Source organism: Nannobrachium achirus (assembly GCF_963921795.1).
Source record: "Nannobrachium achirus genome assembly, chromosome: 16".
Lineage (NCBI taxonomy): Eukaryota > Metazoa > Chordata > Actinopteri > Myctophiformes > Myctophidae > Nannobrachium > Nannobrachium achirus.
Window position 1 is genome coordinate 47,351,605 of NC_137823.1, and position 22,224 is coordinate 47,373,828.

The 22,224-nt window shown below is 42.3% G+C and overlaps 1 protein-coding gene across 2 annotated transcripts in view; it reads left to right on the top strand.

Moving 5' to 3' along the window:
- The first annotated feature begins 98 nt into the window (after window positions 1-98).
- The window catches only part of LOC308300445 (scaffold attachment factor B1-like), a 38,249-nt gene continuing 16,123 nt past the window's right edge, over window positions 99-22,224 (top strand). Inside the window, exons 1-21 of one of the 2 annotated variants that reach the window (XM_080744285.1) lie at window positions 99-334; window positions 1,322-1,418; window positions 1,944-2,011; window positions 2,139-2,369; window positions 3,159-3,218; window positions 3,318-3,360; window positions 5,633-6,053; window positions 6,277-6,323; window positions 7,138-7,247; window positions 7,856-8,002; window positions 13,151-13,199; window positions 13,281-13,318; window positions 14,176-14,261; window positions 14,645-14,902; window positions 15,508-15,628; window positions 16,939-17,012; window positions 17,376-17,434; window positions 18,755-18,953; window positions 19,628-19,757; window positions 20,777-20,911; window positions 21,585-21,767. In XM_080744285.1, the coding sequence (XP_080600411.1) occupies window positions 182-334; window positions 1,322-1,418; window positions 1,944-2,011; window positions 2,139-2,369; window positions 3,159-3,218; window positions 3,318-3,360; window positions 5,633-6,053; window positions 6,277-6,323; window positions 7,138-7,247; window positions 7,856-8,002; window positions 13,151-13,199; window positions 13,281-13,318; window positions 14,176-14,261; window positions 14,645-14,902; window positions 15,508-15,628; window positions 16,939-17,012; window positions 17,376-17,434; window positions 18,755-18,953; window positions 19,628-19,757; window positions 20,777-20,911; window positions 21,585-21,767 (2,709 nt within the window). In that variant the 5' untranslated portion in view covers window positions 99-181. The remainder of the gene's footprint in view (window positions 335-1,321; window positions 1,419-1,943; window positions 2,012-2,138; window positions 2,370-3,158; window positions 3,219-3,317; window positions 3,361-5,632; window positions 6,054-6,276; window positions 6,324-7,137; window positions 7,248-7,855; window positions 8,003-13,150; window positions 13,200-13,280; window positions 13,319-14,175; window positions 14,262-14,644; window positions 14,903-15,507; window positions 15,629-16,938; window positions 17,013-17,375; window positions 17,435-18,754; window positions 18,954-19,627; window positions 19,758-20,776; window positions 20,912-21,584; window positions 21,768-22,224) is intronic. The other variant, XM_080744286.1, reaches the window with a different exon arrangement.

Here is a 22,224-nt window from a genome sequence, read left to right on the forward strand (position 1 = left end):
TCCTAAACAGAGGGTGGCGGTAATGCAACGGCTTTGGATGACACCCACGCCATGGCTTGGCGTGCATTTACAAGAAGAAGAAGGTTTGCAAACAAGCCTGTCGTTCCTGTCTTTACGGCTCTGGTTTTCCTGCTCACTACGATTTGAGTTGTAGAAATAAGCATCCGATCAAATAAAAAACATGACCGATTCGTCTGCAGATATAGATTTCGCAGCGGGGGTGGAGATCCGTAAATTATCGGAGCTGGGAGTCATTGATTTGAAGGCCGAGTTGAAGGAGCGAAGCCTGGACGTGACTGGCAACAAGAGCGTGCTGGCGCAGCGGCTGAAAAAGGTCTCATTATTATATACATCATCAACGCCACTTTTCGATATGACACACTGGTTCTCATAACGCTTTGTTTTCAAAGACCCCCATAGAAGCGAGCGTTTACAAATGGAACCAAATGAACCCCGTTCATTTGGTTCCATTTTGTACATGCAGCTGTTACACAGTTACAGGCCTGTAAATGTTCATTTGGAACCCCGAGGGTCTCTGCCGGACCCCACTTTGAGAACCATATGTCTGTAGAGCTCTGTGAATTTAGTCAGTCAAGTGTCAACTCAAGTGGTCACATAGCCCCATATAGAACCTCACCCGTCGACGGGTGAGGTTCTATATGGGGCTAGTGGTCACACTGACTTAACTTGAGCATGCAAATGCACTGGAGTGGATATTTCTCCAGATATTTCTCCATGCAAAGTGGATGGTAGATACAGATAAAAAAATATTTTGCCACAGATAAAAGTATCTGTGGCAAATATCTGTGGTAGATATTTGTTTTATCTGTATCTACCATCCACTTTGAATGGAAAAATATCTGGAGAAATATCTCCAGATATCTGTTATCTGGCCCAGTGGGAATGGGCCTTTAGTTGTGAAGATCAGGAATTAATGAGTTCATGATTAAAGTTCGAATTCATATTATGTGTATAAATGTGCATGCTCAAGTACTAAAGAGTGACCACCATTAAAGTATGAATTCATCATATTATGTGTATGAATTTGCATGCTCAAGACAAGTAAAGAGTGACCACCATTAAAGCTCTAGCTAAACACTAAAAAGATCATTAAAAAATGTCTCTGGGTGCTACTGCTAACTGGCCAGCTGCTGAAGCATTAGCTAATGCACACTGTCTGGAATGGTCAATATGTGCCTGAAATGAAAACGTGTGATATGTTATATAAACATGTTGTGATATAAAATTGTTGTCCTGTAACCTCCATCGTTGAGGCTACTTTACAGTATCACTATCTGACCCTACAAATGTCCGTGTGCAGGCAATAGAGGAAGAGGGCGGCAATCCGGATGAGATTGTTGTCGTTGCTCAGGAGGAGCAAACAACGAAGAACACTACACCAACATTGACAGCCAAAGGTAAAATGGACAAATAGCCTATGGAGTGGAGGGACAGCGAGTGTATTTTCCATCAGTTGCCAGTGGCTGTTAGTTAAACTATGCATAACCCTGCACAATCGTATTGTTTTTGCGATATAGTGAATAAAAACTATTCATAACAAGTGTGACACCTAGTGTTAAGTAAGCGGTGCCATTTATAAGTTCATTAACCGTCCTGCGAAGCTTGGGACAATGTGACCCTGGGCGAGTGGGCGTACAACAAACTTTGAGTGCTTTGTGCCAAGTTGTAGGCCAGATGTAGGCCACGCTTTAGAGCCCGGACAAAGACAGATGTTGGAGCTTAGCTCCTTCTAGGTGCACCGCTCAAAAATATGCCTTACCCTAACCTCAGTAAAACAATGCAAAGCTGCCTATATAGGGCCGGCAGCTGCTGCGGCCTAAGAAACGGCAGAGTTTCACACCTTTGTGTTTCTTTTGATGCTACACAATAAACTTGCCTTGACTTTCAAGACAACCAAGGTAAACTCAAATATACTTTTACAGATACAACTAGGCTAGACAATGATGAACCAGAGGGCAACCTTGATGAGGACGATGTTGGTGGTGGGCCGGTGAGTCCAATACATGCAAAACAAATATTGCTTTTATGTTTTAATATGAGCTTGCCCTGGCTCCTGTGAAGCTATTATAGGACACTACTATTTTCTGTTTCCTCTATTTCTCCCAAACTCTGTGCAGGAAGAGCCTCAAGATGAGCAAAATAACATGCAGGAGATGGATGTCCTCGACATGAACGTAGCAGAGGATGCAGAGGATAACGGAATACCTGCAGACACAGATGAGGAAGAGGAGAAGTGTTTAACTTTGCCACCCGTGGAAGGCAACAAAGCAAACATAAATGCTGCCATGAAAGATGCAGGACAGGACAATGAAACGATGGAGACAGAGGCTGAATCCAATGTTGAAGAGGTGAGAGACTGGGATTGCCTTCTAAAGTTTGTGTATGCGACGTGACGGTCGCTTATCTCCCGAATAAGAGGGGGTCTTACTGGTTTCTCTGTTGTAACAATACTTCTTTATACCTTATGTATATAACCTTTACTGCTGGAAAGGATGAATATGTGGGTTTGCGCAAATGTGCCAAAACCTCTCTGTCAATGATGCAAACACCTTATTCTGCTGTTTCGGTTGACTCTTGTTTGGTTGACTGGATTATTGAAGTTCACCAGTAACAGGGAAGAAACAAGACATTTAGGCAATTATTACTATTTATTCATATAGCATGTGGAAGAACAATACACAACCACAACAGCCTGGCTCCTCCTCCTCATAATGGTAACCTGCCTGTTCACACACTGCTGTGCATTCCACTCTCAGTCAGGATAAGTCAGGTTGTGTTGGTCTAGCACCAGCAGCATGTCCAAGCTGATCGATCCCACAAGTGTTTCTCTACTCCAAATGTCGGCCCTGTGTTTTTGTTACTGATAGATTTCAACCGTCCAATTCACAAAAACAGCTTAGCTGGCTTTATGGAGAGTACTGCTTAAATGTTACAATTAGGGAAGACTGGTTTATTCCAAACATTACATGCAATTCTATAGTACCAGTCTTGTACTAATCAGGCACATTTTGCTAGCCGGATTTGCTTATTTGCTGTAGTAAGTAATTTCCATAAAAGTATAATTAAGAATGTATATGAACAATAGTTTTTTATTATATAGCTGATTATTGTTCTTGATGCAATTTATGTTTAAACAGATGACAGAGTCAAAGTCCGTAGATAAAGATGAAGACCAGACATGCTTATCATCCAAAGAGGTATCATTTCTCACAGATGTTTTTGTGTAAAGCAGCTAATGCAAGTACTGTAATAAAATGTAATGTGATTCAATAAAATATGTCTTCCTCTTTGTTTAGGCACATGAAGATGACCCTCATACCAAGGACAAAGAGGAAGCAGGTATAATTGAAAACGGGTTAGACATTCAAATGAATGCAGAAATCTTTTTACATGGTATCCTTGATCAAATCCTTTAGTGTAAATTCAACCAGGAAGGGAGACTGGAAACCCAATCGTAATTGCTGTAATTGTGTTGAAAGTTGGTCAACCATACTTTAATTTCAGCACAGAGAAACACTTAATTGAATAAGTGCATCCAATATACTTAGTAACTCTAATCAAAATGATGTTGAACAACTTGATGCACAATGTTAGCAATCAAATGTCAATGTCAGGAAGGTTTTAGTTGTTGATTTCAGTGTTTCTAGGTTTCCACTCAAAGACCAAGATGAAGGACAACTGTCAAGGTTCATCGATGAACAATAGCCTTTTTAAAGACTGGATTGTGAATTCACTGGATATGAACCTAATGGAATTGATTCACTGGACTTCATATCAATTGTCAAGGCTCATCAATGAACAATTGCCTTTTAAAAGACTGGATTGTGAATTCACCGGATATGATCATAATGGAAGTGATACGCACTGTACTTTATATCAACGGACAAGGCTCATCAATGAACAATTGCTTTTTAAAAGACATGGATATGGATATTAACCTAATGGAATTGATTCACTGGACTTGATATGAAACTCTCTTCACATCATCTCAACATGAGTGGACACTCGTCAAGTCGAGTCAGACTGAAAGAAGGCTGACTCCATCTATGAGCCTCCACTACTGATCTTTTGTCTCTCTTCTGCACTGAACTCTTCAGTCAACTGTGTGTGGAGTTGAGTGTTTAAATGTGAGTGGATGTGTTAATCCCCCAGGTTGTTTGCGCCCCCTTCTCAGCCTTTGGGCCCTATTTTGCACGTCTTGAGTACCAGGTCTCATGACTTAACCAGGCATGCAAGCTTGTAGCTTTCCGGCGAAAATCAACGTTTCGAATACAAATAGATCATTTGTATGAATCGTGCAGATCTGATGAGAAAATGTTTACGGGGGTGTCATGTTAGATTTAGGGGCCCGTCCCTTCAGGTGATGGAAACAACATCCCTTCAGGCAATGGCAATGCACGGTAAATCTCACTCACGTCACGTGGTATACAGTGTTTATGTTGGATGCACAGGCGTTAGCTGGAAAAGGAGGAGACACGACCACACTGTGCAGAATCTTGGTTCCCAAGTTGCTTAACTCAGCTAAACTTTTTAACAACGTAAACACCATGTACTGTTATGTGGACCCGTACCGAAAACCGATCCTTCGACCATCCGTCAGTGGCGAGTTTGTAGCGTTCGGAAATGCGCACCGTGAGTGCACTCACGTGTGTGTGTGTATGTGTGCGTGTGTACGTCACACACGCAACTGTATTCTTTGATTTTTAAATGGTGTAGATCAGTGGTTCTCAAAGTGGGGTCCGGGGAACCCCAGGGTTTTTTAAGGAGTTCCACGGGGTCCCCAGCTAAATGATAGTTTGGAACCAAATGGACCCTTATGGGTATGTAACTCATACAAATGGAACCAAATGGACGCGAACAGGTCCATTTGGTTCCTTTTGTACACTCTGAGATAAATTAACATTGATTACAATATAAATTGAGGTCTCTGAGATAGAAATACCATTAAATCGGGGTCCGTAGCCTAATGCATGTCAAACTGGGGGTCGAGAATCCCTGCTAGAGCGGTAAAACATCTCTTATGGGGGTCATCTTTCCAAATGGAGTCTGCAGGCTAATAAGTGTCAATTTGGGAGTCCTTGACGTGTAAAAGTTTTAGAACCACTGGTATAGATTTAAGGTTAATGTTGACAATTTTAATGTTTACTGTTAATGTTGTTTAACAGACCCTTAGGTAGCCTACAAGTATTTTCAGCAGTGGAGCATACTTTTTTTGCTGGTAGATAGAATCTGTTTTGTACCAATGCAATCTGCGTTTAACTAAGTTAGAATCGCACAAAGATACCCGACGCTCGCTCCCTCCCCCCTGAAGGTTTTGTCATCGTTTTCACCTCTGTTTGCATACCTGCTTAACTCAAGACCTGGAGGCGTGGCCAATGCTGTTTGGCCACTCAAAACAGCTAAACAGCATTGGCCACGCCTCTAGGTCTTAAGTCATGAGACCCGGTACCTCAGACAAGCAAAATAGGGCCCTTTGGGTTCACTTTCCAGTCTCCCATTAGGGTGCGCCCCGTCCTTATGATGCTTAGAGCTAAGAGCACAGGCCAGGGTTAACCATTGCTGTGTTTCAGAAGTGATTAAACTTTGCCATTCTATTCCTGTTAAATCGTAGAAAATGACAAAGTAGCCGGGTCTTGTATATCTGAGCCGCTTAACGAAGATCTGCAGCAGAGCCAGGAGGTGGCTGTTGAAGCAGAGACAGCTGTTGAAGAAGAGCATGTTGCCACTGCCGATGGAGGGAAAGAAACTTTGAGTGACATTGGCACCAAAGGTGACAGTGAGGCCATCTCTGGATTTATGATTGACAAGGACGCTATGGACACTGATAAGAATGAATCTGGGGACGCGCAAAATGTCCCAGAAGAAACATTTGAAAGTGAAAGCAAACGCAGCCCTGCGAGCAAAACGGTCAATTCAGAAACGGGCTCTGAGAAGGGCGATAAAGAAGAGAAGACGGAAGACAAAGCTGCTGCAGTTTCGTCCTCGGCACCGAAAGCGTCCTCTTCTGTTGATGGTGATGATCAGAAAAAGAGGTTTGTTGTTTTCTGTCTACCGGAAACCTAAATGGTTATCTCTGTTGCATTGGGTCCTGTGTACTAGCAAAGTTTGGGTGCTCTTTTGGAGGCATACTATGTAAAAGAATTAAGGGGAGAAAAAAAGAAGAAAAGAAAAAGCAACAAACTTGGTAAGTATAAGAGTTCTGAGCTGACTTCACTGCTGTAGGTTTATTGTTGTTTGTTTTCTTTGTTCCTGCAGTAGCTCTGAAGAGAAAGCTTGCAATCCTGACTCGAAAGACAGAAAGGGTAAGTGTAGGGAATGGTGGTGCAGTGGATGCTGTTCATGACTTAAAGGAGTAGTTCACCCCCAAAATGACTTTTTTTGTATTGATTACTCATGCCCTGGAGACTTGAGTTCGATAATATTTTTATTTTTTTGTCGCATTCCTAAAGGCTCTTTTCCACCGGCAGCGATAACGATGACGATAACGATTTAAAAAAGTGGGTTTTCAATTGAAGTGGATCGGCAGCATCCACCAAACACCGATAAAGACAACGATAGCCGACAACTACATCGTTAGGATCAACAACGGTGTGGTTAAGATCACAGTGATATGGAACTGGGTCTCTGACAAACAGCTCGAGGTGCGCTCTGAGGGAGCGGCTGTTAATTAGCGCCTCTTCACATTGATGTCCGATAACTTTATCGGACATTAATGTGAAGGCATAATTATCGCTGTGATATTTTATGGCTATCGTCATCGTTATCGCTGCCGGTGGAAAAGGGCCTTAAGACCCACTGGAACTAATCTGCTATTAATCATAATGTAATTTATGCAATTTATATTACCCGCATACCGGTATTTAACCGCAGGGTCCGCAGATATAAATGCAATCCGCAATCCACGTATCTCTAGTGCCGTGGTTCTTAAAGTGCAGGGGGTGCCATGATGCAATTCTGCATTCTGAGCTTGTAGATCTGCTATTTTCAAAAAAATCTTCAATTTGGTAATATTCAACGCAAATGGGGGTTTGCGGCCTAATGCATATTAGTTTACGGGTCCTTGACGTGAAAAGGCTCGAGAACCATCATTCCTCACTGTGCGTTTGTTGTGTGCAGCCTCTGGAGGCAGTGATGCTGCTAGCAGTAGCAAGAATCTGTGTGTCGGTGGTCTGTCCTCCTCCACGAGAGCGATTGACCTGAAGACCCTCTTCAGCAAGTATGGCAAGGTTAGTCCACTACCAACATGGTGATGATCATGCCTACTGTACATATGGTTAGCAGGCCTGTCATACCGCCTATCACAAATATTTGAAATGATCAGTTATTTTTGCATGATCGTCATAATCGTTTCCTTGTTGAAAGTTTAAACGTTTTCATACTTTTATGATTTCCCCAAAATAGTGGAAATAGATCTACAAACTGCGTTCACAACGCGATGCGGCGCGTTGTGAACTTGTAGATCGGCTATTTAGAAATAGATTGTCTATTTTAAAATAGCCAAATAGTATAGCCAAATAGTATAAAACAAGGCTTAAGTGGTTTATGTATATTTTGTAATATTATAATTTATATCTGCAAATTGCCTAACTTGTAACTAAACTAAAAACTAAAGTTTTCAAATAAATGTAGTGGAGTAAAAGTACAATATTTGGATCCGAGATGTAGTGGAGTGGAAGTAAAAGTATTAAGATATTCGAAATACTCAAGTAAAGTACAGATACCTCAATTATATTTAAGTAAATTGCTTAAGTAAATGTACTTAGTTACTTTACACTAGTGTTGTTTAGTACTCTGTGCTCTTACTGGCTTCCCTCTCTACCCCCACTTGGTCCAGGTTGTTGGAGCCAAGGTGGTGACCACTGCCAAAAGCCCTGGCTCTCTCTTTGGCTTTGTCGCCATGTCCTCCACAGAGGAGGCCGCCAAGTGTATCAGTCGCCTTCACAAGACGGAGCTTCATGGGAATGTGATCTCTGTGGATTGGGTTGGTGGTGTTGTATTTTGTTTTTAGTTGCATGGTTGGAATCAGAGAATTTAGACCTATTCCATTCTGTCATCAGTGGCTCACTATAATAGTACGGAGGATTGAGGTCAGATTTGAGGTGAATCGTTCACTTTTTCATAAAAGCATGACATTTGGTACACTTGTACAGTTTGGGCCCCTGAACATTTTCAGATATGGAGCCATCGCAAAAACGCCCCCTGGTGGCCATTTTAATTTCCACCATTACCATTGAATGTATTTTTCATCATAACTCCTGAACCGAACAAGATAATACAGAATATGTGACGTCTACACCTATGTTTTGATGGTCAAGGATTCCATTGATATCATGTATAACATCATAACATGTTCAGGTGAATAGTTAATAGTCAATTCAATGATGTTGTGAGGTAGTCCCGTGGTTTTGTCCAATTCTTTTTCACTTTTTTATAAAATTATGAAACTTGGTACACTTGAACAGTTTGGGGCCCTGAACATTTTCAGATATGGAGCCATTGCAAAAACGCCCCCTGGTGGCCATGGCAGCCATTTTAATTTCCGCCATTGCTAATTAATGTATTTTGCATCATAACTCCTGAACCAAGCATGATAATACAGAATATGTGATGTCTACACCTATGTTTTGATGGTCAAGGATTCCTTGATATCATGTCCAGGTGAATAGTTAATTGCCAATTAAGTGATGTTGTAAGGTAGTCCGATATGGTTTTGTCCAATTTATTTTCACTTTTTCATAAAAGTATGAAATTTGGTACACTTGTACAGTTTGGGACACTGAACATTGGCAGATATGGAGCCATCGCAAAATCACCCACTGGTGGCCATTCTAATATCCGCAATGGCGGCTATTTTAATATCCGCCATAACCAAATAATGGGGGCATGGTGGCACAGTCGGTTTGGCAAAAGGGCCTTTCTGTGTGCAGTTAGCATGTTCTCCCTGTCTCTCCTACGGTAGATACCCTCACAAAAACATGCAGTAATCCTGGTATCTATAATGCCTCCCCCTGACCAGCCTGATGGAGGGGAAAAGGAACTGGTTGGAATAACGTGTTCCTCCCATGCTCTACGTCCCCCCTGTCAGCTGAAAAGAAGCGGCCTGTTCACTCCTCATGCACTGAAGGAAGCATGAGCTCAGTTTGGGGCTCTCCCCAGGCGTGGCAGAGGGAGAGCAGAGCCCAGGATTACAGTTTAGGCAATTGGCACAGTCGGGGTGAAAAGATGGGTTGCAATTTTTTTTAAATATAACTAAATAATGTATTTTGCGTCTAATTTCCTAAACCATACATGATAATACATGTATGGATAATACATGCTCTTTGCTGAGCTGGTTTACTATATTGAGAATGTCTGTGCAAAAGAAGAAATGAAGTCTGTCTTTAGTTTTAAATAAACTATTCTCCTGCTACCTAGATCAACTGAGCCAGGAACAGCAGGGATGTGCAGAGAATGTTAGAGAGGCAGGGGCTGAAATGTCTGAAAGGCCCTTTTGGTGGAAATATTGAAAATAGCCGACATACCGCTCGGCTATTTTCGGTGCTTGATACCACACTGAACTAATCAAGTCAATAGTGGTGTAACGGCATAGATTTCTACACAGAGAGGGAAATTCTTTCAACATTAAGATGCTGCATTCAAGTTCAGGAGAGTTTGGACAAGACAATTCTCTTGAATGCTGCCTTCAGGTATGGCATGGAAAGAGGTCATTTGCATTTCTCCATAGTAAAAACTGCATTCCTGGTCTGGAGAGGGCACTTTTTACAGACAAACAAAACGGCAGGGGCTCAAGCCCCCTTTGATGTCTATGTGTGCACGTGCCTGAGGAACAGACATCAAGGGTTAACTCCACACATTTAAAGAATAGGGTTAGGGTTATGGTCAGTGACTACCTGTCCTGGAAAATCAACCAGCAGAACTGGCAGAACACATCTCCTAAGCTGCAACCAAAAGAACTCACCCCTGCCATCTCAGCTCTTCTTCCCCTATTCCCTGATGACTCAAAATCAGTGGCCATGATTCATCATTCAATGAATGGCATCAATCAAGCAGCAGGGTTTCCGCCACCGTTATATAGGCCGGGCGCCCCGCCCGGTCTGATATCGCCCCCGCCCGGCCAGACGTCCAGGGAAAATGATGCAAAATTCCTCCTAAAAGCGTACAGGCAGGCGACACGGCTCTGGAATGTGTTCAAGAATGTGCATGCATCCTGCCTCGCTGCGCTGTCTATCAGCGCACATTAACACCAGATAGATTTGTGTTACATAGTTGTTATTTTTTATTCTTTTGTGCTGTGCTGTATGGCTGCAGCGTGCAGAGCATACACCATACCCCTTTTTTGCAAAGAGACTTCACGTCGTCGTCATTAGACACACACACACACACACACACACACACACACACACACTTGCAGAGAGAGGGAGAGCTATATTATTAGCCGACATGCTAACAGTGCCGCTATGTGTCCGATGGGACGCGATGCCAGATGAGAACCACAACAAAAAGTTTTCATCATCTTCACCTCCCAGCGAGTCAACAGTTTGCAAATGTGGATCCTACATGCTGCCTGCATTAACATTGGATATGTTTCTTTAGCCTACTTGAACGGGGCAATAGTGTTCCGTTTCTCTCTCTCGCTCTCTCTCTCTCTCCCCCCCAGTCCCTCCCGTACGAACGTTGTGCAGTGCAGGCTTGCTGGCGTGTGAGCTTGATGAAAACCGCTAATCTACAGGCTCACATTATGCAAAAAAAAGACGTGCATCCGGACGCGATGAGCGCTCAACTGCCTGCAACTAATTCAAAATCGCGCAATGCAACCCGTAAAGCGACATGCCTCATTGTGCGAACATGAAGTGACTGTTATGGAGAAACTAGTCTTTAGCTGTGAGTTTTCTCAATCCCCCAAAACAGGCACAGGAGTAGCGCTAGGTAGAGAGGCGCGTGTGTGTCTTTGTTTTCAAAGAGTCAGAACAAACTCCTGGGCTGGTGATCAACACTGCTTTTCCGACGTTTCCTCCCAACAGCGACACATATCCACACGTTACTGAGCTGCATGTGTGTCCAGCCTGCTTGCAAGTGTTTGTGTGTTAAGATAAACACATCTCCAACTCCGACCGTCTAACTTTGCTCAGCGTTGCCATGTTTTGTTTGTGAGAGAAACAAGCAATCAGGTCTATGCAAATAAAATGTATGTTTTTGTAGTGGAGTAAAGGTACAATATTTGGATCCGAAATTGTGGTGGAGTAGAAGGAATCAAAATACTGAAAACTGGAAATAGACAAGTAAAGTACAAATACCTTGAAAATAATTAAGACACTTCTCTTTACTTCTTTAGGCCAAAAATGATAAATGTTCTCTTATTATTTTGAGGGCAAAAATAAGAATTAATATTAAAAATTAAGTGAATTAATTACTGGAATTAATTAATTAATTATCAAAAAAAATCGCCGCCCGCGCGATCCCCCCCTGGTCAAGACTTTTTCCTGCAGGAAACCCTGAGCAGAGGGTACATCCAGGACAAGTACAGTACCTGTTGTGACTTTGGACCTCTGCACAATTTAGCCAAACAAATACAGTGGAATTGGCCCCTTTCACATGGAGAAGGGGAAGATCATTTTGTGATTGTCTTAGGAGGACTGCATATTGAGATGGTGGCTCTCAAGATACTGGGGGACTGGCTAGAAGGTAGTGGTTGGATGGAAGCCATGGTCCAAGCGAAAATAGCGAGTTGCAGAGTCCTTTCTGAAAGCTTCAACCAAAAGAAAGACTTATTGTGGACACTAATAAGTAACATAACAGTAAAATTAGGCCCCAGCTAGCGGGATGGCATGAAATATGCTTGAAATTTCATTCCAAATAATCTCATCTATTTCATGCAATCCTCACTGAATTGACTATTAACTATTCAAATGAATAGTTTATGATGTTGTACACATTTTCAATGGAATCCTTGGCCATCAAAACATAGGTGTAGACATTACCTATTCTGTATTATCATGTTAGGTTCAGGAGTTATGATGCAAAATACATTAATTGCTAATGGTGGAAATTAAAATGGCCCAATTGGCCACCAGGGGGCGTTTTTGCGATGGCTCTATATCTGAAAATGTTCAGGGCCCCAAATTGTACAAGTGTACCAAATTTCACGCTTTTATGAAAAAGTGAAAAATGTTTGGAGAAAACCCCGGGACTACCTCACAACATCACTGAATTGACAATATAATTATTCACCTGAACAGTTTATGACGTTTTACATGATATCAATGAAATCCTTGACCATCAAAACATAGGTGTAGACATCACATATTCTGTATTATCATGCTTGGTTCAGGAGTTATGATGCAAAATACATTAATTAGCAATGGCGGAAATTAAAATGGCTGCCATGGCCACCAGGGGGCGTTTTTGCAATGGCTCCATATCTGAAAATGTTCAGGGCCCCAAACTGTTCAATTGTACCAAGTTTCATAATTTTATAAAAAAGTGAAAAAGAATTGGACAAAACCACGGGACTACTCACAACATCATTGAATTGACTATTAACTATTCACCTGAACATGTTATGATGTTATACATGATATCAATGAAATCCTTGACCATCAAAACATAGGTGTAGACGTCACATATTCTGTATTATCTTGTTCGGTTCAGGAGTTATGATGAAAAATACATTCAATGGTAATGGTGAAAATTAAAATGGCCACCATGGCCACCAGGGGGCGTTTTTGCGATGGCTCCATATCTGAAAATGTTCAGGGGCCCAAACTGTACAAGTGTACCAAATTTCATGCTTTTATGAAAAAGTGAACGATTCACCTCAAATCTGACCTCAATCCTCCGTACTATAAAGCCTGTTATGCTGGGTTTAATTAAGCAATATTACACTAGAGAGGTGTGTTTTACCATGATTATTGGCATATAACAGTGATGCAGTCATAAGCACGAGTCGCAGCCGAGTTCCGCAAGCTTCACTTAAACATCACCGCAAGCATCACTGAAGTGATGGGAAGTAGAGATAACTATTACAGCCCTATTGGCTTAAAGATTTGAATTACATTTGTAGTATTGTTAACACAACATTGAGGAAATGATTTGGGGTATTAATTAATACCACCATTCCCTGAATGTGCAGGTCAAAACTGAGGCCATTGGGAAGAAGCCAGCAGGCAACAGTGACAAAGGTGAGTCGATGAATGGATTATAACTGGATCACCAAATGTGAAGAGCAGCTTCCTGAATATGAACTGTGATTGCTCTTGCAGGGGATAACAAGAGGTCTGCTGTGAAGGAAGAGGAGCGAGTAAGTCACTAAATCTTACATACACCCATAAATGGTTTGCAACATCTTTGCTCATTGCCTTTGATAATTTTTAAATGAGGAGGCAAGAAGCCTGAAGGGATTATGCTGGGCCTTTACCTATAACACAATATATACATTAGTATAAGACATAATTTAAAAACAATTAGCTATAAACCTAGTTGACAATTGTCAAGAAATCTCATTATGTTCCTACTCCTCAAAACAGTTGGAGGAACCAACCACTGCAGACCTGGGCTAGAATTGAAATGATGTTTGCTCCCCCAACATTTACTATTGGACTTCTCTCCATTTCTTCTCTCTGCTAATCAGCCTGACAGAAGGAACTGCGCTCTAGGGCGGCAATTTGATCCAAACTGATCAAAGCTTACACCAGGAGTTTATCCAGCATTATGAATAAAATCAATGATGACGTTCTTTCGTCAGAAATGAGTGTGTTCCATAGACTGTAAAAATAAGTGCATTTATAATTATGATGTGCTATTTACAGTTCAAATAGATACTAATCTAGTAATACGTAATTAATCTCATATAAATATATCTATAATATTAATTTAGGGTTAGGGGGTTAGGGTTGTCATCAAGCCGTCGGGATCGGGACTTGAACCCACAACGCGTTGTTAGGCTACATTGAGCCTAGGTGCGCAGACCGCTACGCCAGTGGTCCGGGCCACAGATAGCCTTTTTAATGCTATCTAATTCTAAAGTTCTAAGGTCAATCTAAAATATGAATTGCCATACATGCTGCTCTCAAAGATAAGCACCAGCACAACACCCGAAGATTAAACTTATTGCCGTACACCTTCCTATGTACCCTTTCTCCTCTTCTCTTCATCTAGAGTCGGGATCGCAAGTCGCTCAGTCAGGAGAAGAAAGACATAATATCATTTGAACAGATCAAGGAGCGGCAGCGACAAATGAGACGGTATGTAGAATGAAGGGACCTCTGGTAAAGGGTGTGTGTGTGTGTGTGTGTGTGTGTGTGTGTGTGTGTGTGTGTGTGTGTGTGTGTGTGTGTGTGTGTGTGTGTGTGTGTGTGTGTGTGTGTGTGTGTGTGTGTGTGTGTGTGTGTGTGTGTGTGTGTGTGTGTGTGTGTGTGTGTGTGTGTGTGGGGGGCATTTAAAAAAAAATAAGTTTTAATATCTGTTATGTAAAAAATATGCGATCAATCATGATTGGGGGATTAGCTATGGACAATCATGGGATTAATCGGATTAAATATTGTAATCGATCCACAACCTTAAAATATATATATATATATATTTTGCCACTGAATGTATCTTTGTTTTATGTCATTGTTCCTCCCAGAGACAGGGACCGTTGCACTAGAAGCGATAGTCGCGAAAGTTTCAATACCAGGCAGGAGCGCAACAGTCTGGAGAGGGAGTATCTAGACGCCGACTGCATGGATCCGGACTTCCTAGAGCGCGAGACGTTGAGAATTGAGAACGAACGCCGGCATGAGCAGGAGAACATCCGCAGGGAGAGAGAGGAGCTGCTGAGACTGCGGGAGCAGCTGCACCACAAACCGGACCACCACGTTGGGAAGAGGTCTTACGACAGCAGGTAAAGAAAGAGCAGCCTAATTGAGGCTCGCCGGGAGATCGCTCCAGGATTGGATGCATGCCAAATGTGATTTACTACTTAAATACTTTCGACTGCTATTCAAACAGTCATTATCAGTGTATTATACTGTGATGACGCTGTGATTGACTGTATTTTTGTCTGCTTAGTTCAGGATACTGTATTGGGTGTAGAGTGTCGTTTTCATTGCTGATAGAGTTTCTTTTCTTTTTTTCGCTACTCTTAGCTGTACCTTACAGTACTTCTTTCACCCTATCTGTGCTCTAACTGCTGTGCTGCCTCTGGCGAATGGATTTCCTCTGGGATCAATAAAGATCTATCTATCTCTCTCTCTTATCTCTCTAGTCAACAGATGTTTTGAATCATTGACCTTTAGGGGTGGCCTTAATGTGGATAATCTAGCTTTATAGTGAATGACCTTTGTTTTTGAGCGGTGCTAACTGCTCCTACATCTGTCTGTAGTACTGTATGTATGTCCATCCCACAAAGCTGGGAATTGACCAAGCTTCGCTAACTCATAAAAGGTAGTGCTCACTTCACACTGGGTGTGATTTTTAAGTTGTTTGCTGCTGCCTGTTGCTGTGCAGGAAAGATGAGTGGCCAGAGAAGCGGATGGCCATGGATGACCGGTACGCTCGCTACCAAGATATTGACTACCGCAGCCGTGGTCGTTACCAAGACGACTGGAGTGGAGACAGAGATAACCAGGTTCGAGACATTTTAACAGACTAGAGGTTTACATCGCACTGGCAAAAAAAGTGAGGCTGTCGTGACCAGCGTAAAGAGGACGTCAAAGCAAGCCACTTGACTCCTCATACACATATACAGCTCTCAACCATAGACATAGAAAGGTAGACGCCTCCTTCGACTCTGATGCATGTGCATCGAGGGACTAAGGGAATCACGTGTGCATTGCTTCCACATGCGTCACACATAGGGAAGTTGCTAGGCCAATCAGAGGTAGGTGGGGCGGGTCTTTACGTACGCAGCCTGTAAGAACAGCTGAGCCGCGCAACATCGGAACTGGCTCTGTTGAATTGAATTGTAGTCCTTGGAATAGTCCCGGAAAAGTCGCGCTGTGATTGGCCAGTAGTCACTTTGACTGACAGCGTTCCCTTAGTTTTTCCAGGATGTCCGGACTACAACTGTTGCACGTCACTCCAATGAACTGCAGAGGCGAACGAGGCATCTAGCTCTTTATATCTGTGCTCTCAATTGTCAGAGAAGCAGCAGCAACACAGGAAAGACAACACACACACAAGCCCTTGCAGAGAGGCACAGCAGGAATGAAGCTCAATAGGAGCGGGTGTCGGGTCGCTTTTAAAAGAGTGAGAGGGTAAATACATGGACCACAGGTCTATTTGGTTCCATTTACCATCTCAGAGTTAAATTAATGCTGGTAAATTCACTGACTGTGTACATTTTACCTGTTTTTGTAGCCTGTGTGCTAGCAAAGCCCCCGAATCGGCATTTGAGTCAACAAACCACTCAATTTACGGATCACGGTATAACATTACCGAGCGGGCAGGTCATACTAAAAACCCCACCAGGAACAGCTGCCGCCCGGGATGGAGAAAAACTGTGGCTAAAGTTAAAACCGCTGGATTAAGAAACTCTGGTGGTTCTTGCAAAATAAATATGCTTCAGTTTGCAAATGTGTGTAAACTGTACAGAAACGCTTCCGCTGCTTTCATTGATATTGTAGTGTTTTAGTGCCCCGAGCTGGAATCAAACCCTGTTCTCCAGCTCAGTCAGCACTTAGCTGCGTCAAGAAAACTCACGTGGGGTGTTTTTTATTTTTTTTGCATTGGCACGCTACAATATTGTTAATTTGTTTCATTGATAAGATGGGCCTACAAACCAACAGGAATCACTGTTGTAATATCATTTTCTGATAAATATTCATATACAAGGCCAGCAATGTAAGATTTTATCTTTACACACATTATGAGCTTGCCACCCTCATTAGCTGTTGCCATGCTTTAGTTTGACCCTGTTCTGTGTTCTTCCCCTTGTAGCACTTCTCAGACAGGTCAGACAGACACAGCAGAGACTCCTGGAATACAGGCTACGACAAGCGTTTGAACTCGAGGTCAGTTCTTAGCACTAGCAGGTGGCTGCATTTAAGGGCTCATCAATCCTGGCCTGACACCTTTGAAAAGCAAGGTTCTCTCTGCTATTTGGGTTTTGTGCCAGGTGATGCCACCCTAGATAATGACATCACCCGGCAGCACTGCTTTATAGATGTTAGGCTTCACGCATATTTGGGTGTTTCGTTACTAAACTTAACTTAACCCAATTTATGTGTAATGTAATCGCACAAAACGTTTGAAAGGTTTGTGCAACACACAATTTTTTTTTGTCACTGGGCACTGTGTTGTTGTCAAATATTTGGTTTGTTTAATGCCGTCATTATCATATAATCTAAAATAGATATATCTTTGTCATCTCTTAGAGGAAGAGGCCGTGACTGGGATTCTGGGCGAAAGAGGGACACAGACAGATCGTGGCAAAGTAAGAATGTTTTTGTGTTACAGGGTTACTAGCTGGTGTGATATACAGGGTTCCCACTAGCCTGGTTCCAGCCAATAGACCCGCCCACTCTCTGAGTGAACTGCATCTCTTGGTCTGGATGTGTCATATGACGTGGCTCTTGCTAACGAAAACCTCTCAAACCGAGCGAAACCGACCAATGAATTCAAAGCAAGAGAGAGGGGGGGTGGGGTGAAAATCAACAGAAACAGGAACTTCAAAAGGGCAGTCATTGATTGAGCCATACAAGTGTCGAATAGCTCGTTAGTGATTCTCTCTAATCAGTGAAACATCAAAGACAGTGACCTGTTGGGTGCATGTCATTGAGGGGAGGGGGAGGAGGGATTGTTTTGTGTGCAAAAGTCAAACACAACCCCTCCCACCAGATCGCTTGTGATTGGGAATTTCAAATTTGAAATCCCCTCCCCTTTTCAATCAAATAGTATGCAGACAGGCTCAGACTCTTAAGCTCCAGCGTAGAGTCTTGAAATCAGGCTAGGTTCCCACGGTCAATTCCTGGAAATATTTAGAAATTATAAAAACTTTTCCAGGCCTGGGAAAGGTTTGGAATAAATGTCTCAAAACATGTCTATCAGGATGTGAAAAATGTAATATGATAAAATGTAATGCTGCGCTGCAGGGACTGCGTGAGTGCGGCTTAATGTATACAGGATGTTATGTGACAGAAATAACAGATCTACAAGCCAACAATGTGTTGCACTGTGGTGCATTGTTAGCTTGTAGATCTGTTATTCTTGTCACGTGACATGATTCCGTCAGCTCGAGTACAAATCAATAAGTGCTGATGTTTACAAGGAGCGCAAGCAGTAAGCCTTGTACTCCAATGTGCTATGCCCTGGGATAGGTGAAGAAACAAAAATGTGGATGTGGAACTACAGCTCCTGAACGGCGAGTAATGGAAGCTGGCATTTCCGTTCATGAGAATATATTTTAAAATGTCATTTCTGATAAGCAGCAAGCTAAATATGCCTAAATGATTTTTATTTATATTAGGATAAATGTGCGCAATGTTAAAAATGAAACGGAAGTGGGGAGGAGGCTTCACTTCCGCTTTAACCGGGCACTCATCATAAGAACTTCCGTCCCCCAGGCTGTGTGACGGGAGCATTTGCAAATCACGTAGTCAACAGTCTGGCCACGCGAGACTATGCTAACCATAACCCTACATTAACCGTAGGCACCTACATTAACCATGTCACTGTTGCTATAGGCCTGGAAATGGGGTAAAATAATGTGGAAAGGTTATGTACTGATTGTACATCTCTTCTCTCCCCGGAGCAGAGGCCAGCACGTCCAGCATGTACACCTCCAGCAGAGAGCTGTCCCCTCCACCTCGCTCGCGCTACAGCCCCTCTGACATCGTGACCAGCGGTCGTAGCCGCCTGCTGCAAGAATTCCATGACGGAGTCATACCCAGACTCCAGCTTAGCGAACTGCAAGGACACATGGTGGAGTTTGCTCAGCACCCGGCTGGATCCAGGTTGTTGGAAGATTCTGCATGCACTGTTGCCTTTGACGTATTTTACATATGCCATTGTAGACATATTATTACAATAACCAATGTATTGTTACAGACAAATCAACCGACGTGTGTCGTGTATAATGGTATTGCCTGTCAATCGAATCGTTAATGCACTCTGTTATTTGACTAAACGTATTCTATTCAGCCTAGTATTATAATTATGTCAGATATACAAAACTCCCAAGATCTGATGAAGGTCCAAATAGACCGAAACGTTGTTGTATTCCTGTGAAATCTTGCATTTGAAGACGGTGTGTGGGATTTGTATTTATTTTATTTTTTTCCGGGTACGGTCAAAACTCAAGACACATTCATCCATAAAACGGGGTAAAGGGTCCATACAGTCCAGGAGCTGCACTAAACTCTACTATGCTCTGTCACAGCTGGATTATATTTTCAATTTAACTAGTCTGGTGATGTCACTTAGGTAGCCCACGTGACCTGGCCTGATAATCTTGATTAAACAGTGACCTAATTCCCCATATCATAGTGCTTTACATCTGTTTTCAAGATAATATACTAAATGAAGCAAAATTGCAATATTTCTTTCAGTGTCCTTGAATAAGCTGGTCTCAAATGTATTTCTTATTTAATGTATTGCACCATTCTCTATACTTGTCTTTTCCTGCTAGGTTTATCCAAAGAAAGCTGGAAAACTCTACTGCAGCTGAGAGAGAGTTGGTGCTCGAAGAGATTCTGCGGGTGGCATACCCGCTGATGTTGGATATGTTTGGGAATCACATCATCCAGAAGTTGTTTGAGGTTAGAAGTTAATAAATAGTTACTGTTTGCATAACGGGCACTGATCTCTTTAAGATTTCTCTTAAGGTGTTAACTTAAAGCTATACTGTGTAAGTTGCTCAACTTGTGGTCAGTAGCTCTATAGCAAACCGCGGTCGCGTCCGCGTCTTTCGTCCGTTTTTCGCCGCGGACCGGGCCTCACAACCCCTGCGTCTGCCTCCACCTCGCCGAGATCTATCTTTGGAGGGGTCCCTGGTTCCTGTGCGTTCAGGCATTCCGGAGAAAAGGACTCCTTCACTCATGCTTCACCCAAGTATAGAGGCGAGAGACACACGGGCGCCTACAAATATGGCCGCTCTATCGTCATAGCGACCCCACTTCAAGATGCGCTGTGATTGGCCGGCAGTGTATAACCCTCGCTGTGATTGGCCGGTTGTATGATGACGTAATTTTTCCGCGAAAACCGGGGCCCGGTCAGGAACATAGAAAACATATAAAAAGAAGGCTTTAGAAGCTGAAAATAACGGAGTGGGTGTTCTAAAACTTTAGCGATTTAACAGTTAGGACAATTTTAAGATTTGTTTTATGAAAAAAGTTACATGGTATACCTTTAATATTCCCTTACTTAAACATTATACTTGTGTGTTGTGCCATTAAAGAGAAGATCATGTTAAATGGAATACATGATGCTGTGATAGTCGCACCAAGAAACAGACTTTTAAAAAGGGAGCCTGCTTGAATAGAAGGAGAATGAATAATATATTGATGATCATGGCAGATAACCTTTGCACCTTAAAAACATGTCTGCAGAGTATCTTTAAGGATAATTCCCAACTTATGTTAAATATTATCTCATTCTATTTGTAATTTAAAAAACGAAAACAAACCATAATGCTTTATGTAACCTGGCACAACATTAAAAGGAGTGTTATAGACAGCAGAGGATAATTTAGTCTATTGCCTTTTATTTATGCAGCTCCCTAAAGAGTGTGGAAGAGAGTACTGGTTGTACTAGGTTGTATTATTCTGTTGTGTCACAGTTTGGGGAGGTTGATCAGAAGTTGGCCTTAGCGGAACATATCCGTGGACACGTCCTGCCCTTAATTCAGCATAAAGCTGGTTGTCAAGTGATCCAGAAAGCAGTGGAGAACATCCCTTGTGACCAGCAGATAATTGTAAGTGAGCTTTGACTTCCTTTACAGAATTCTTACAGGTTTAGCTTTAACGGAACACCATCATCATTTTCAAGTTGTCCAATTATTTTTTGCAGGGGCTAGAGATGGGAAGTTTAAATGTTTTTTTTTTTTTAAAACACTTTGCCCATTTACAATCTTATATTCTGCTCTGCTAATGGGGATCCATTCAATAAACAATAAACTATATTTAAACTAGAAAGGTGCCATTCTGGGAATTGCAAGTGTGGTTGCACTGGCACGAGTCGCGAGGAATCTGCTGGGAAATGAATTCCTTCTTACTATTTATATTACATATTGTGATGTCGTGAAGCATGACCAAATCCTGTCTGATTATTACATTGTCCAAAATGGAAAGGGACAGAAAAGGTCCATTGAACTCAATTGACTTTTTGGGGTTATGGGTTTACAGAAAAGGTCCACTGAACTCCATGGACTTTTGCCTATAGCAACCACACTAATAGTTGGTGCTCACTAATGCTCATTGCAAGATGGCAGCATGGCACCATATGGATGTGGCAGGCCTGTGCTTGGCCATGAGAAAATGCCCAACAGAGAAGGCAAATCAGACAGACAGTTAGTTACCTTTTAGTTTTTTCCTTTTAACGTATCTTAATACTGAAGCAACAACAACACACCCCTTTTCTATTTCCAGAGTGACATTGTCACTGAGCTGACCGACAACGTGCTCGCGTGTGTGTGGGATCGGAATGGGAAAACCGTTGTGCATAACCCCCACGGCTGCAGGGTCATCCAGAAGGTTTTGGATCATTGCACGCCGGAGCAGACGCTGCCCATCCTTGAGGAACTGCATGAGCACGCTGAAGAGCTCATCTATGTAAGTGTAACAGGGTGGTATCTACTAGTCGCCAGACAACGCCACCTGGGGGATTACGCCCCAGGAAATAGTTAATTATGGAAGTATCTAATTCAACTACACCATGTACAATATAGTTACTCCCCGCCAGGTTCGTTCACATTGTATAAAGTAGGGCAGAAACGTGGTTTAAACAAGTACAAAAGCTTTATTTAATTAGTCTAGTGTTATCAAAATCATCATCATAGCAACAATAATAAGGAATGCATTCGCTGGTTTAAAAGTCAATCATCACATTGAGCACAAATAGATTAGAGATATAGATATACAGACAGGCCAACACTAGGAGGGAAGGAGAGTTGGGATGGCCAATCAACCCAGGATAATGGTCCCCAACTTAAGACACAGCAAACTCAAAACACTCAAAATAAGTAAATAACAAATGAATAAAGCAAAACCAAAATACAGAAAAGGGGGG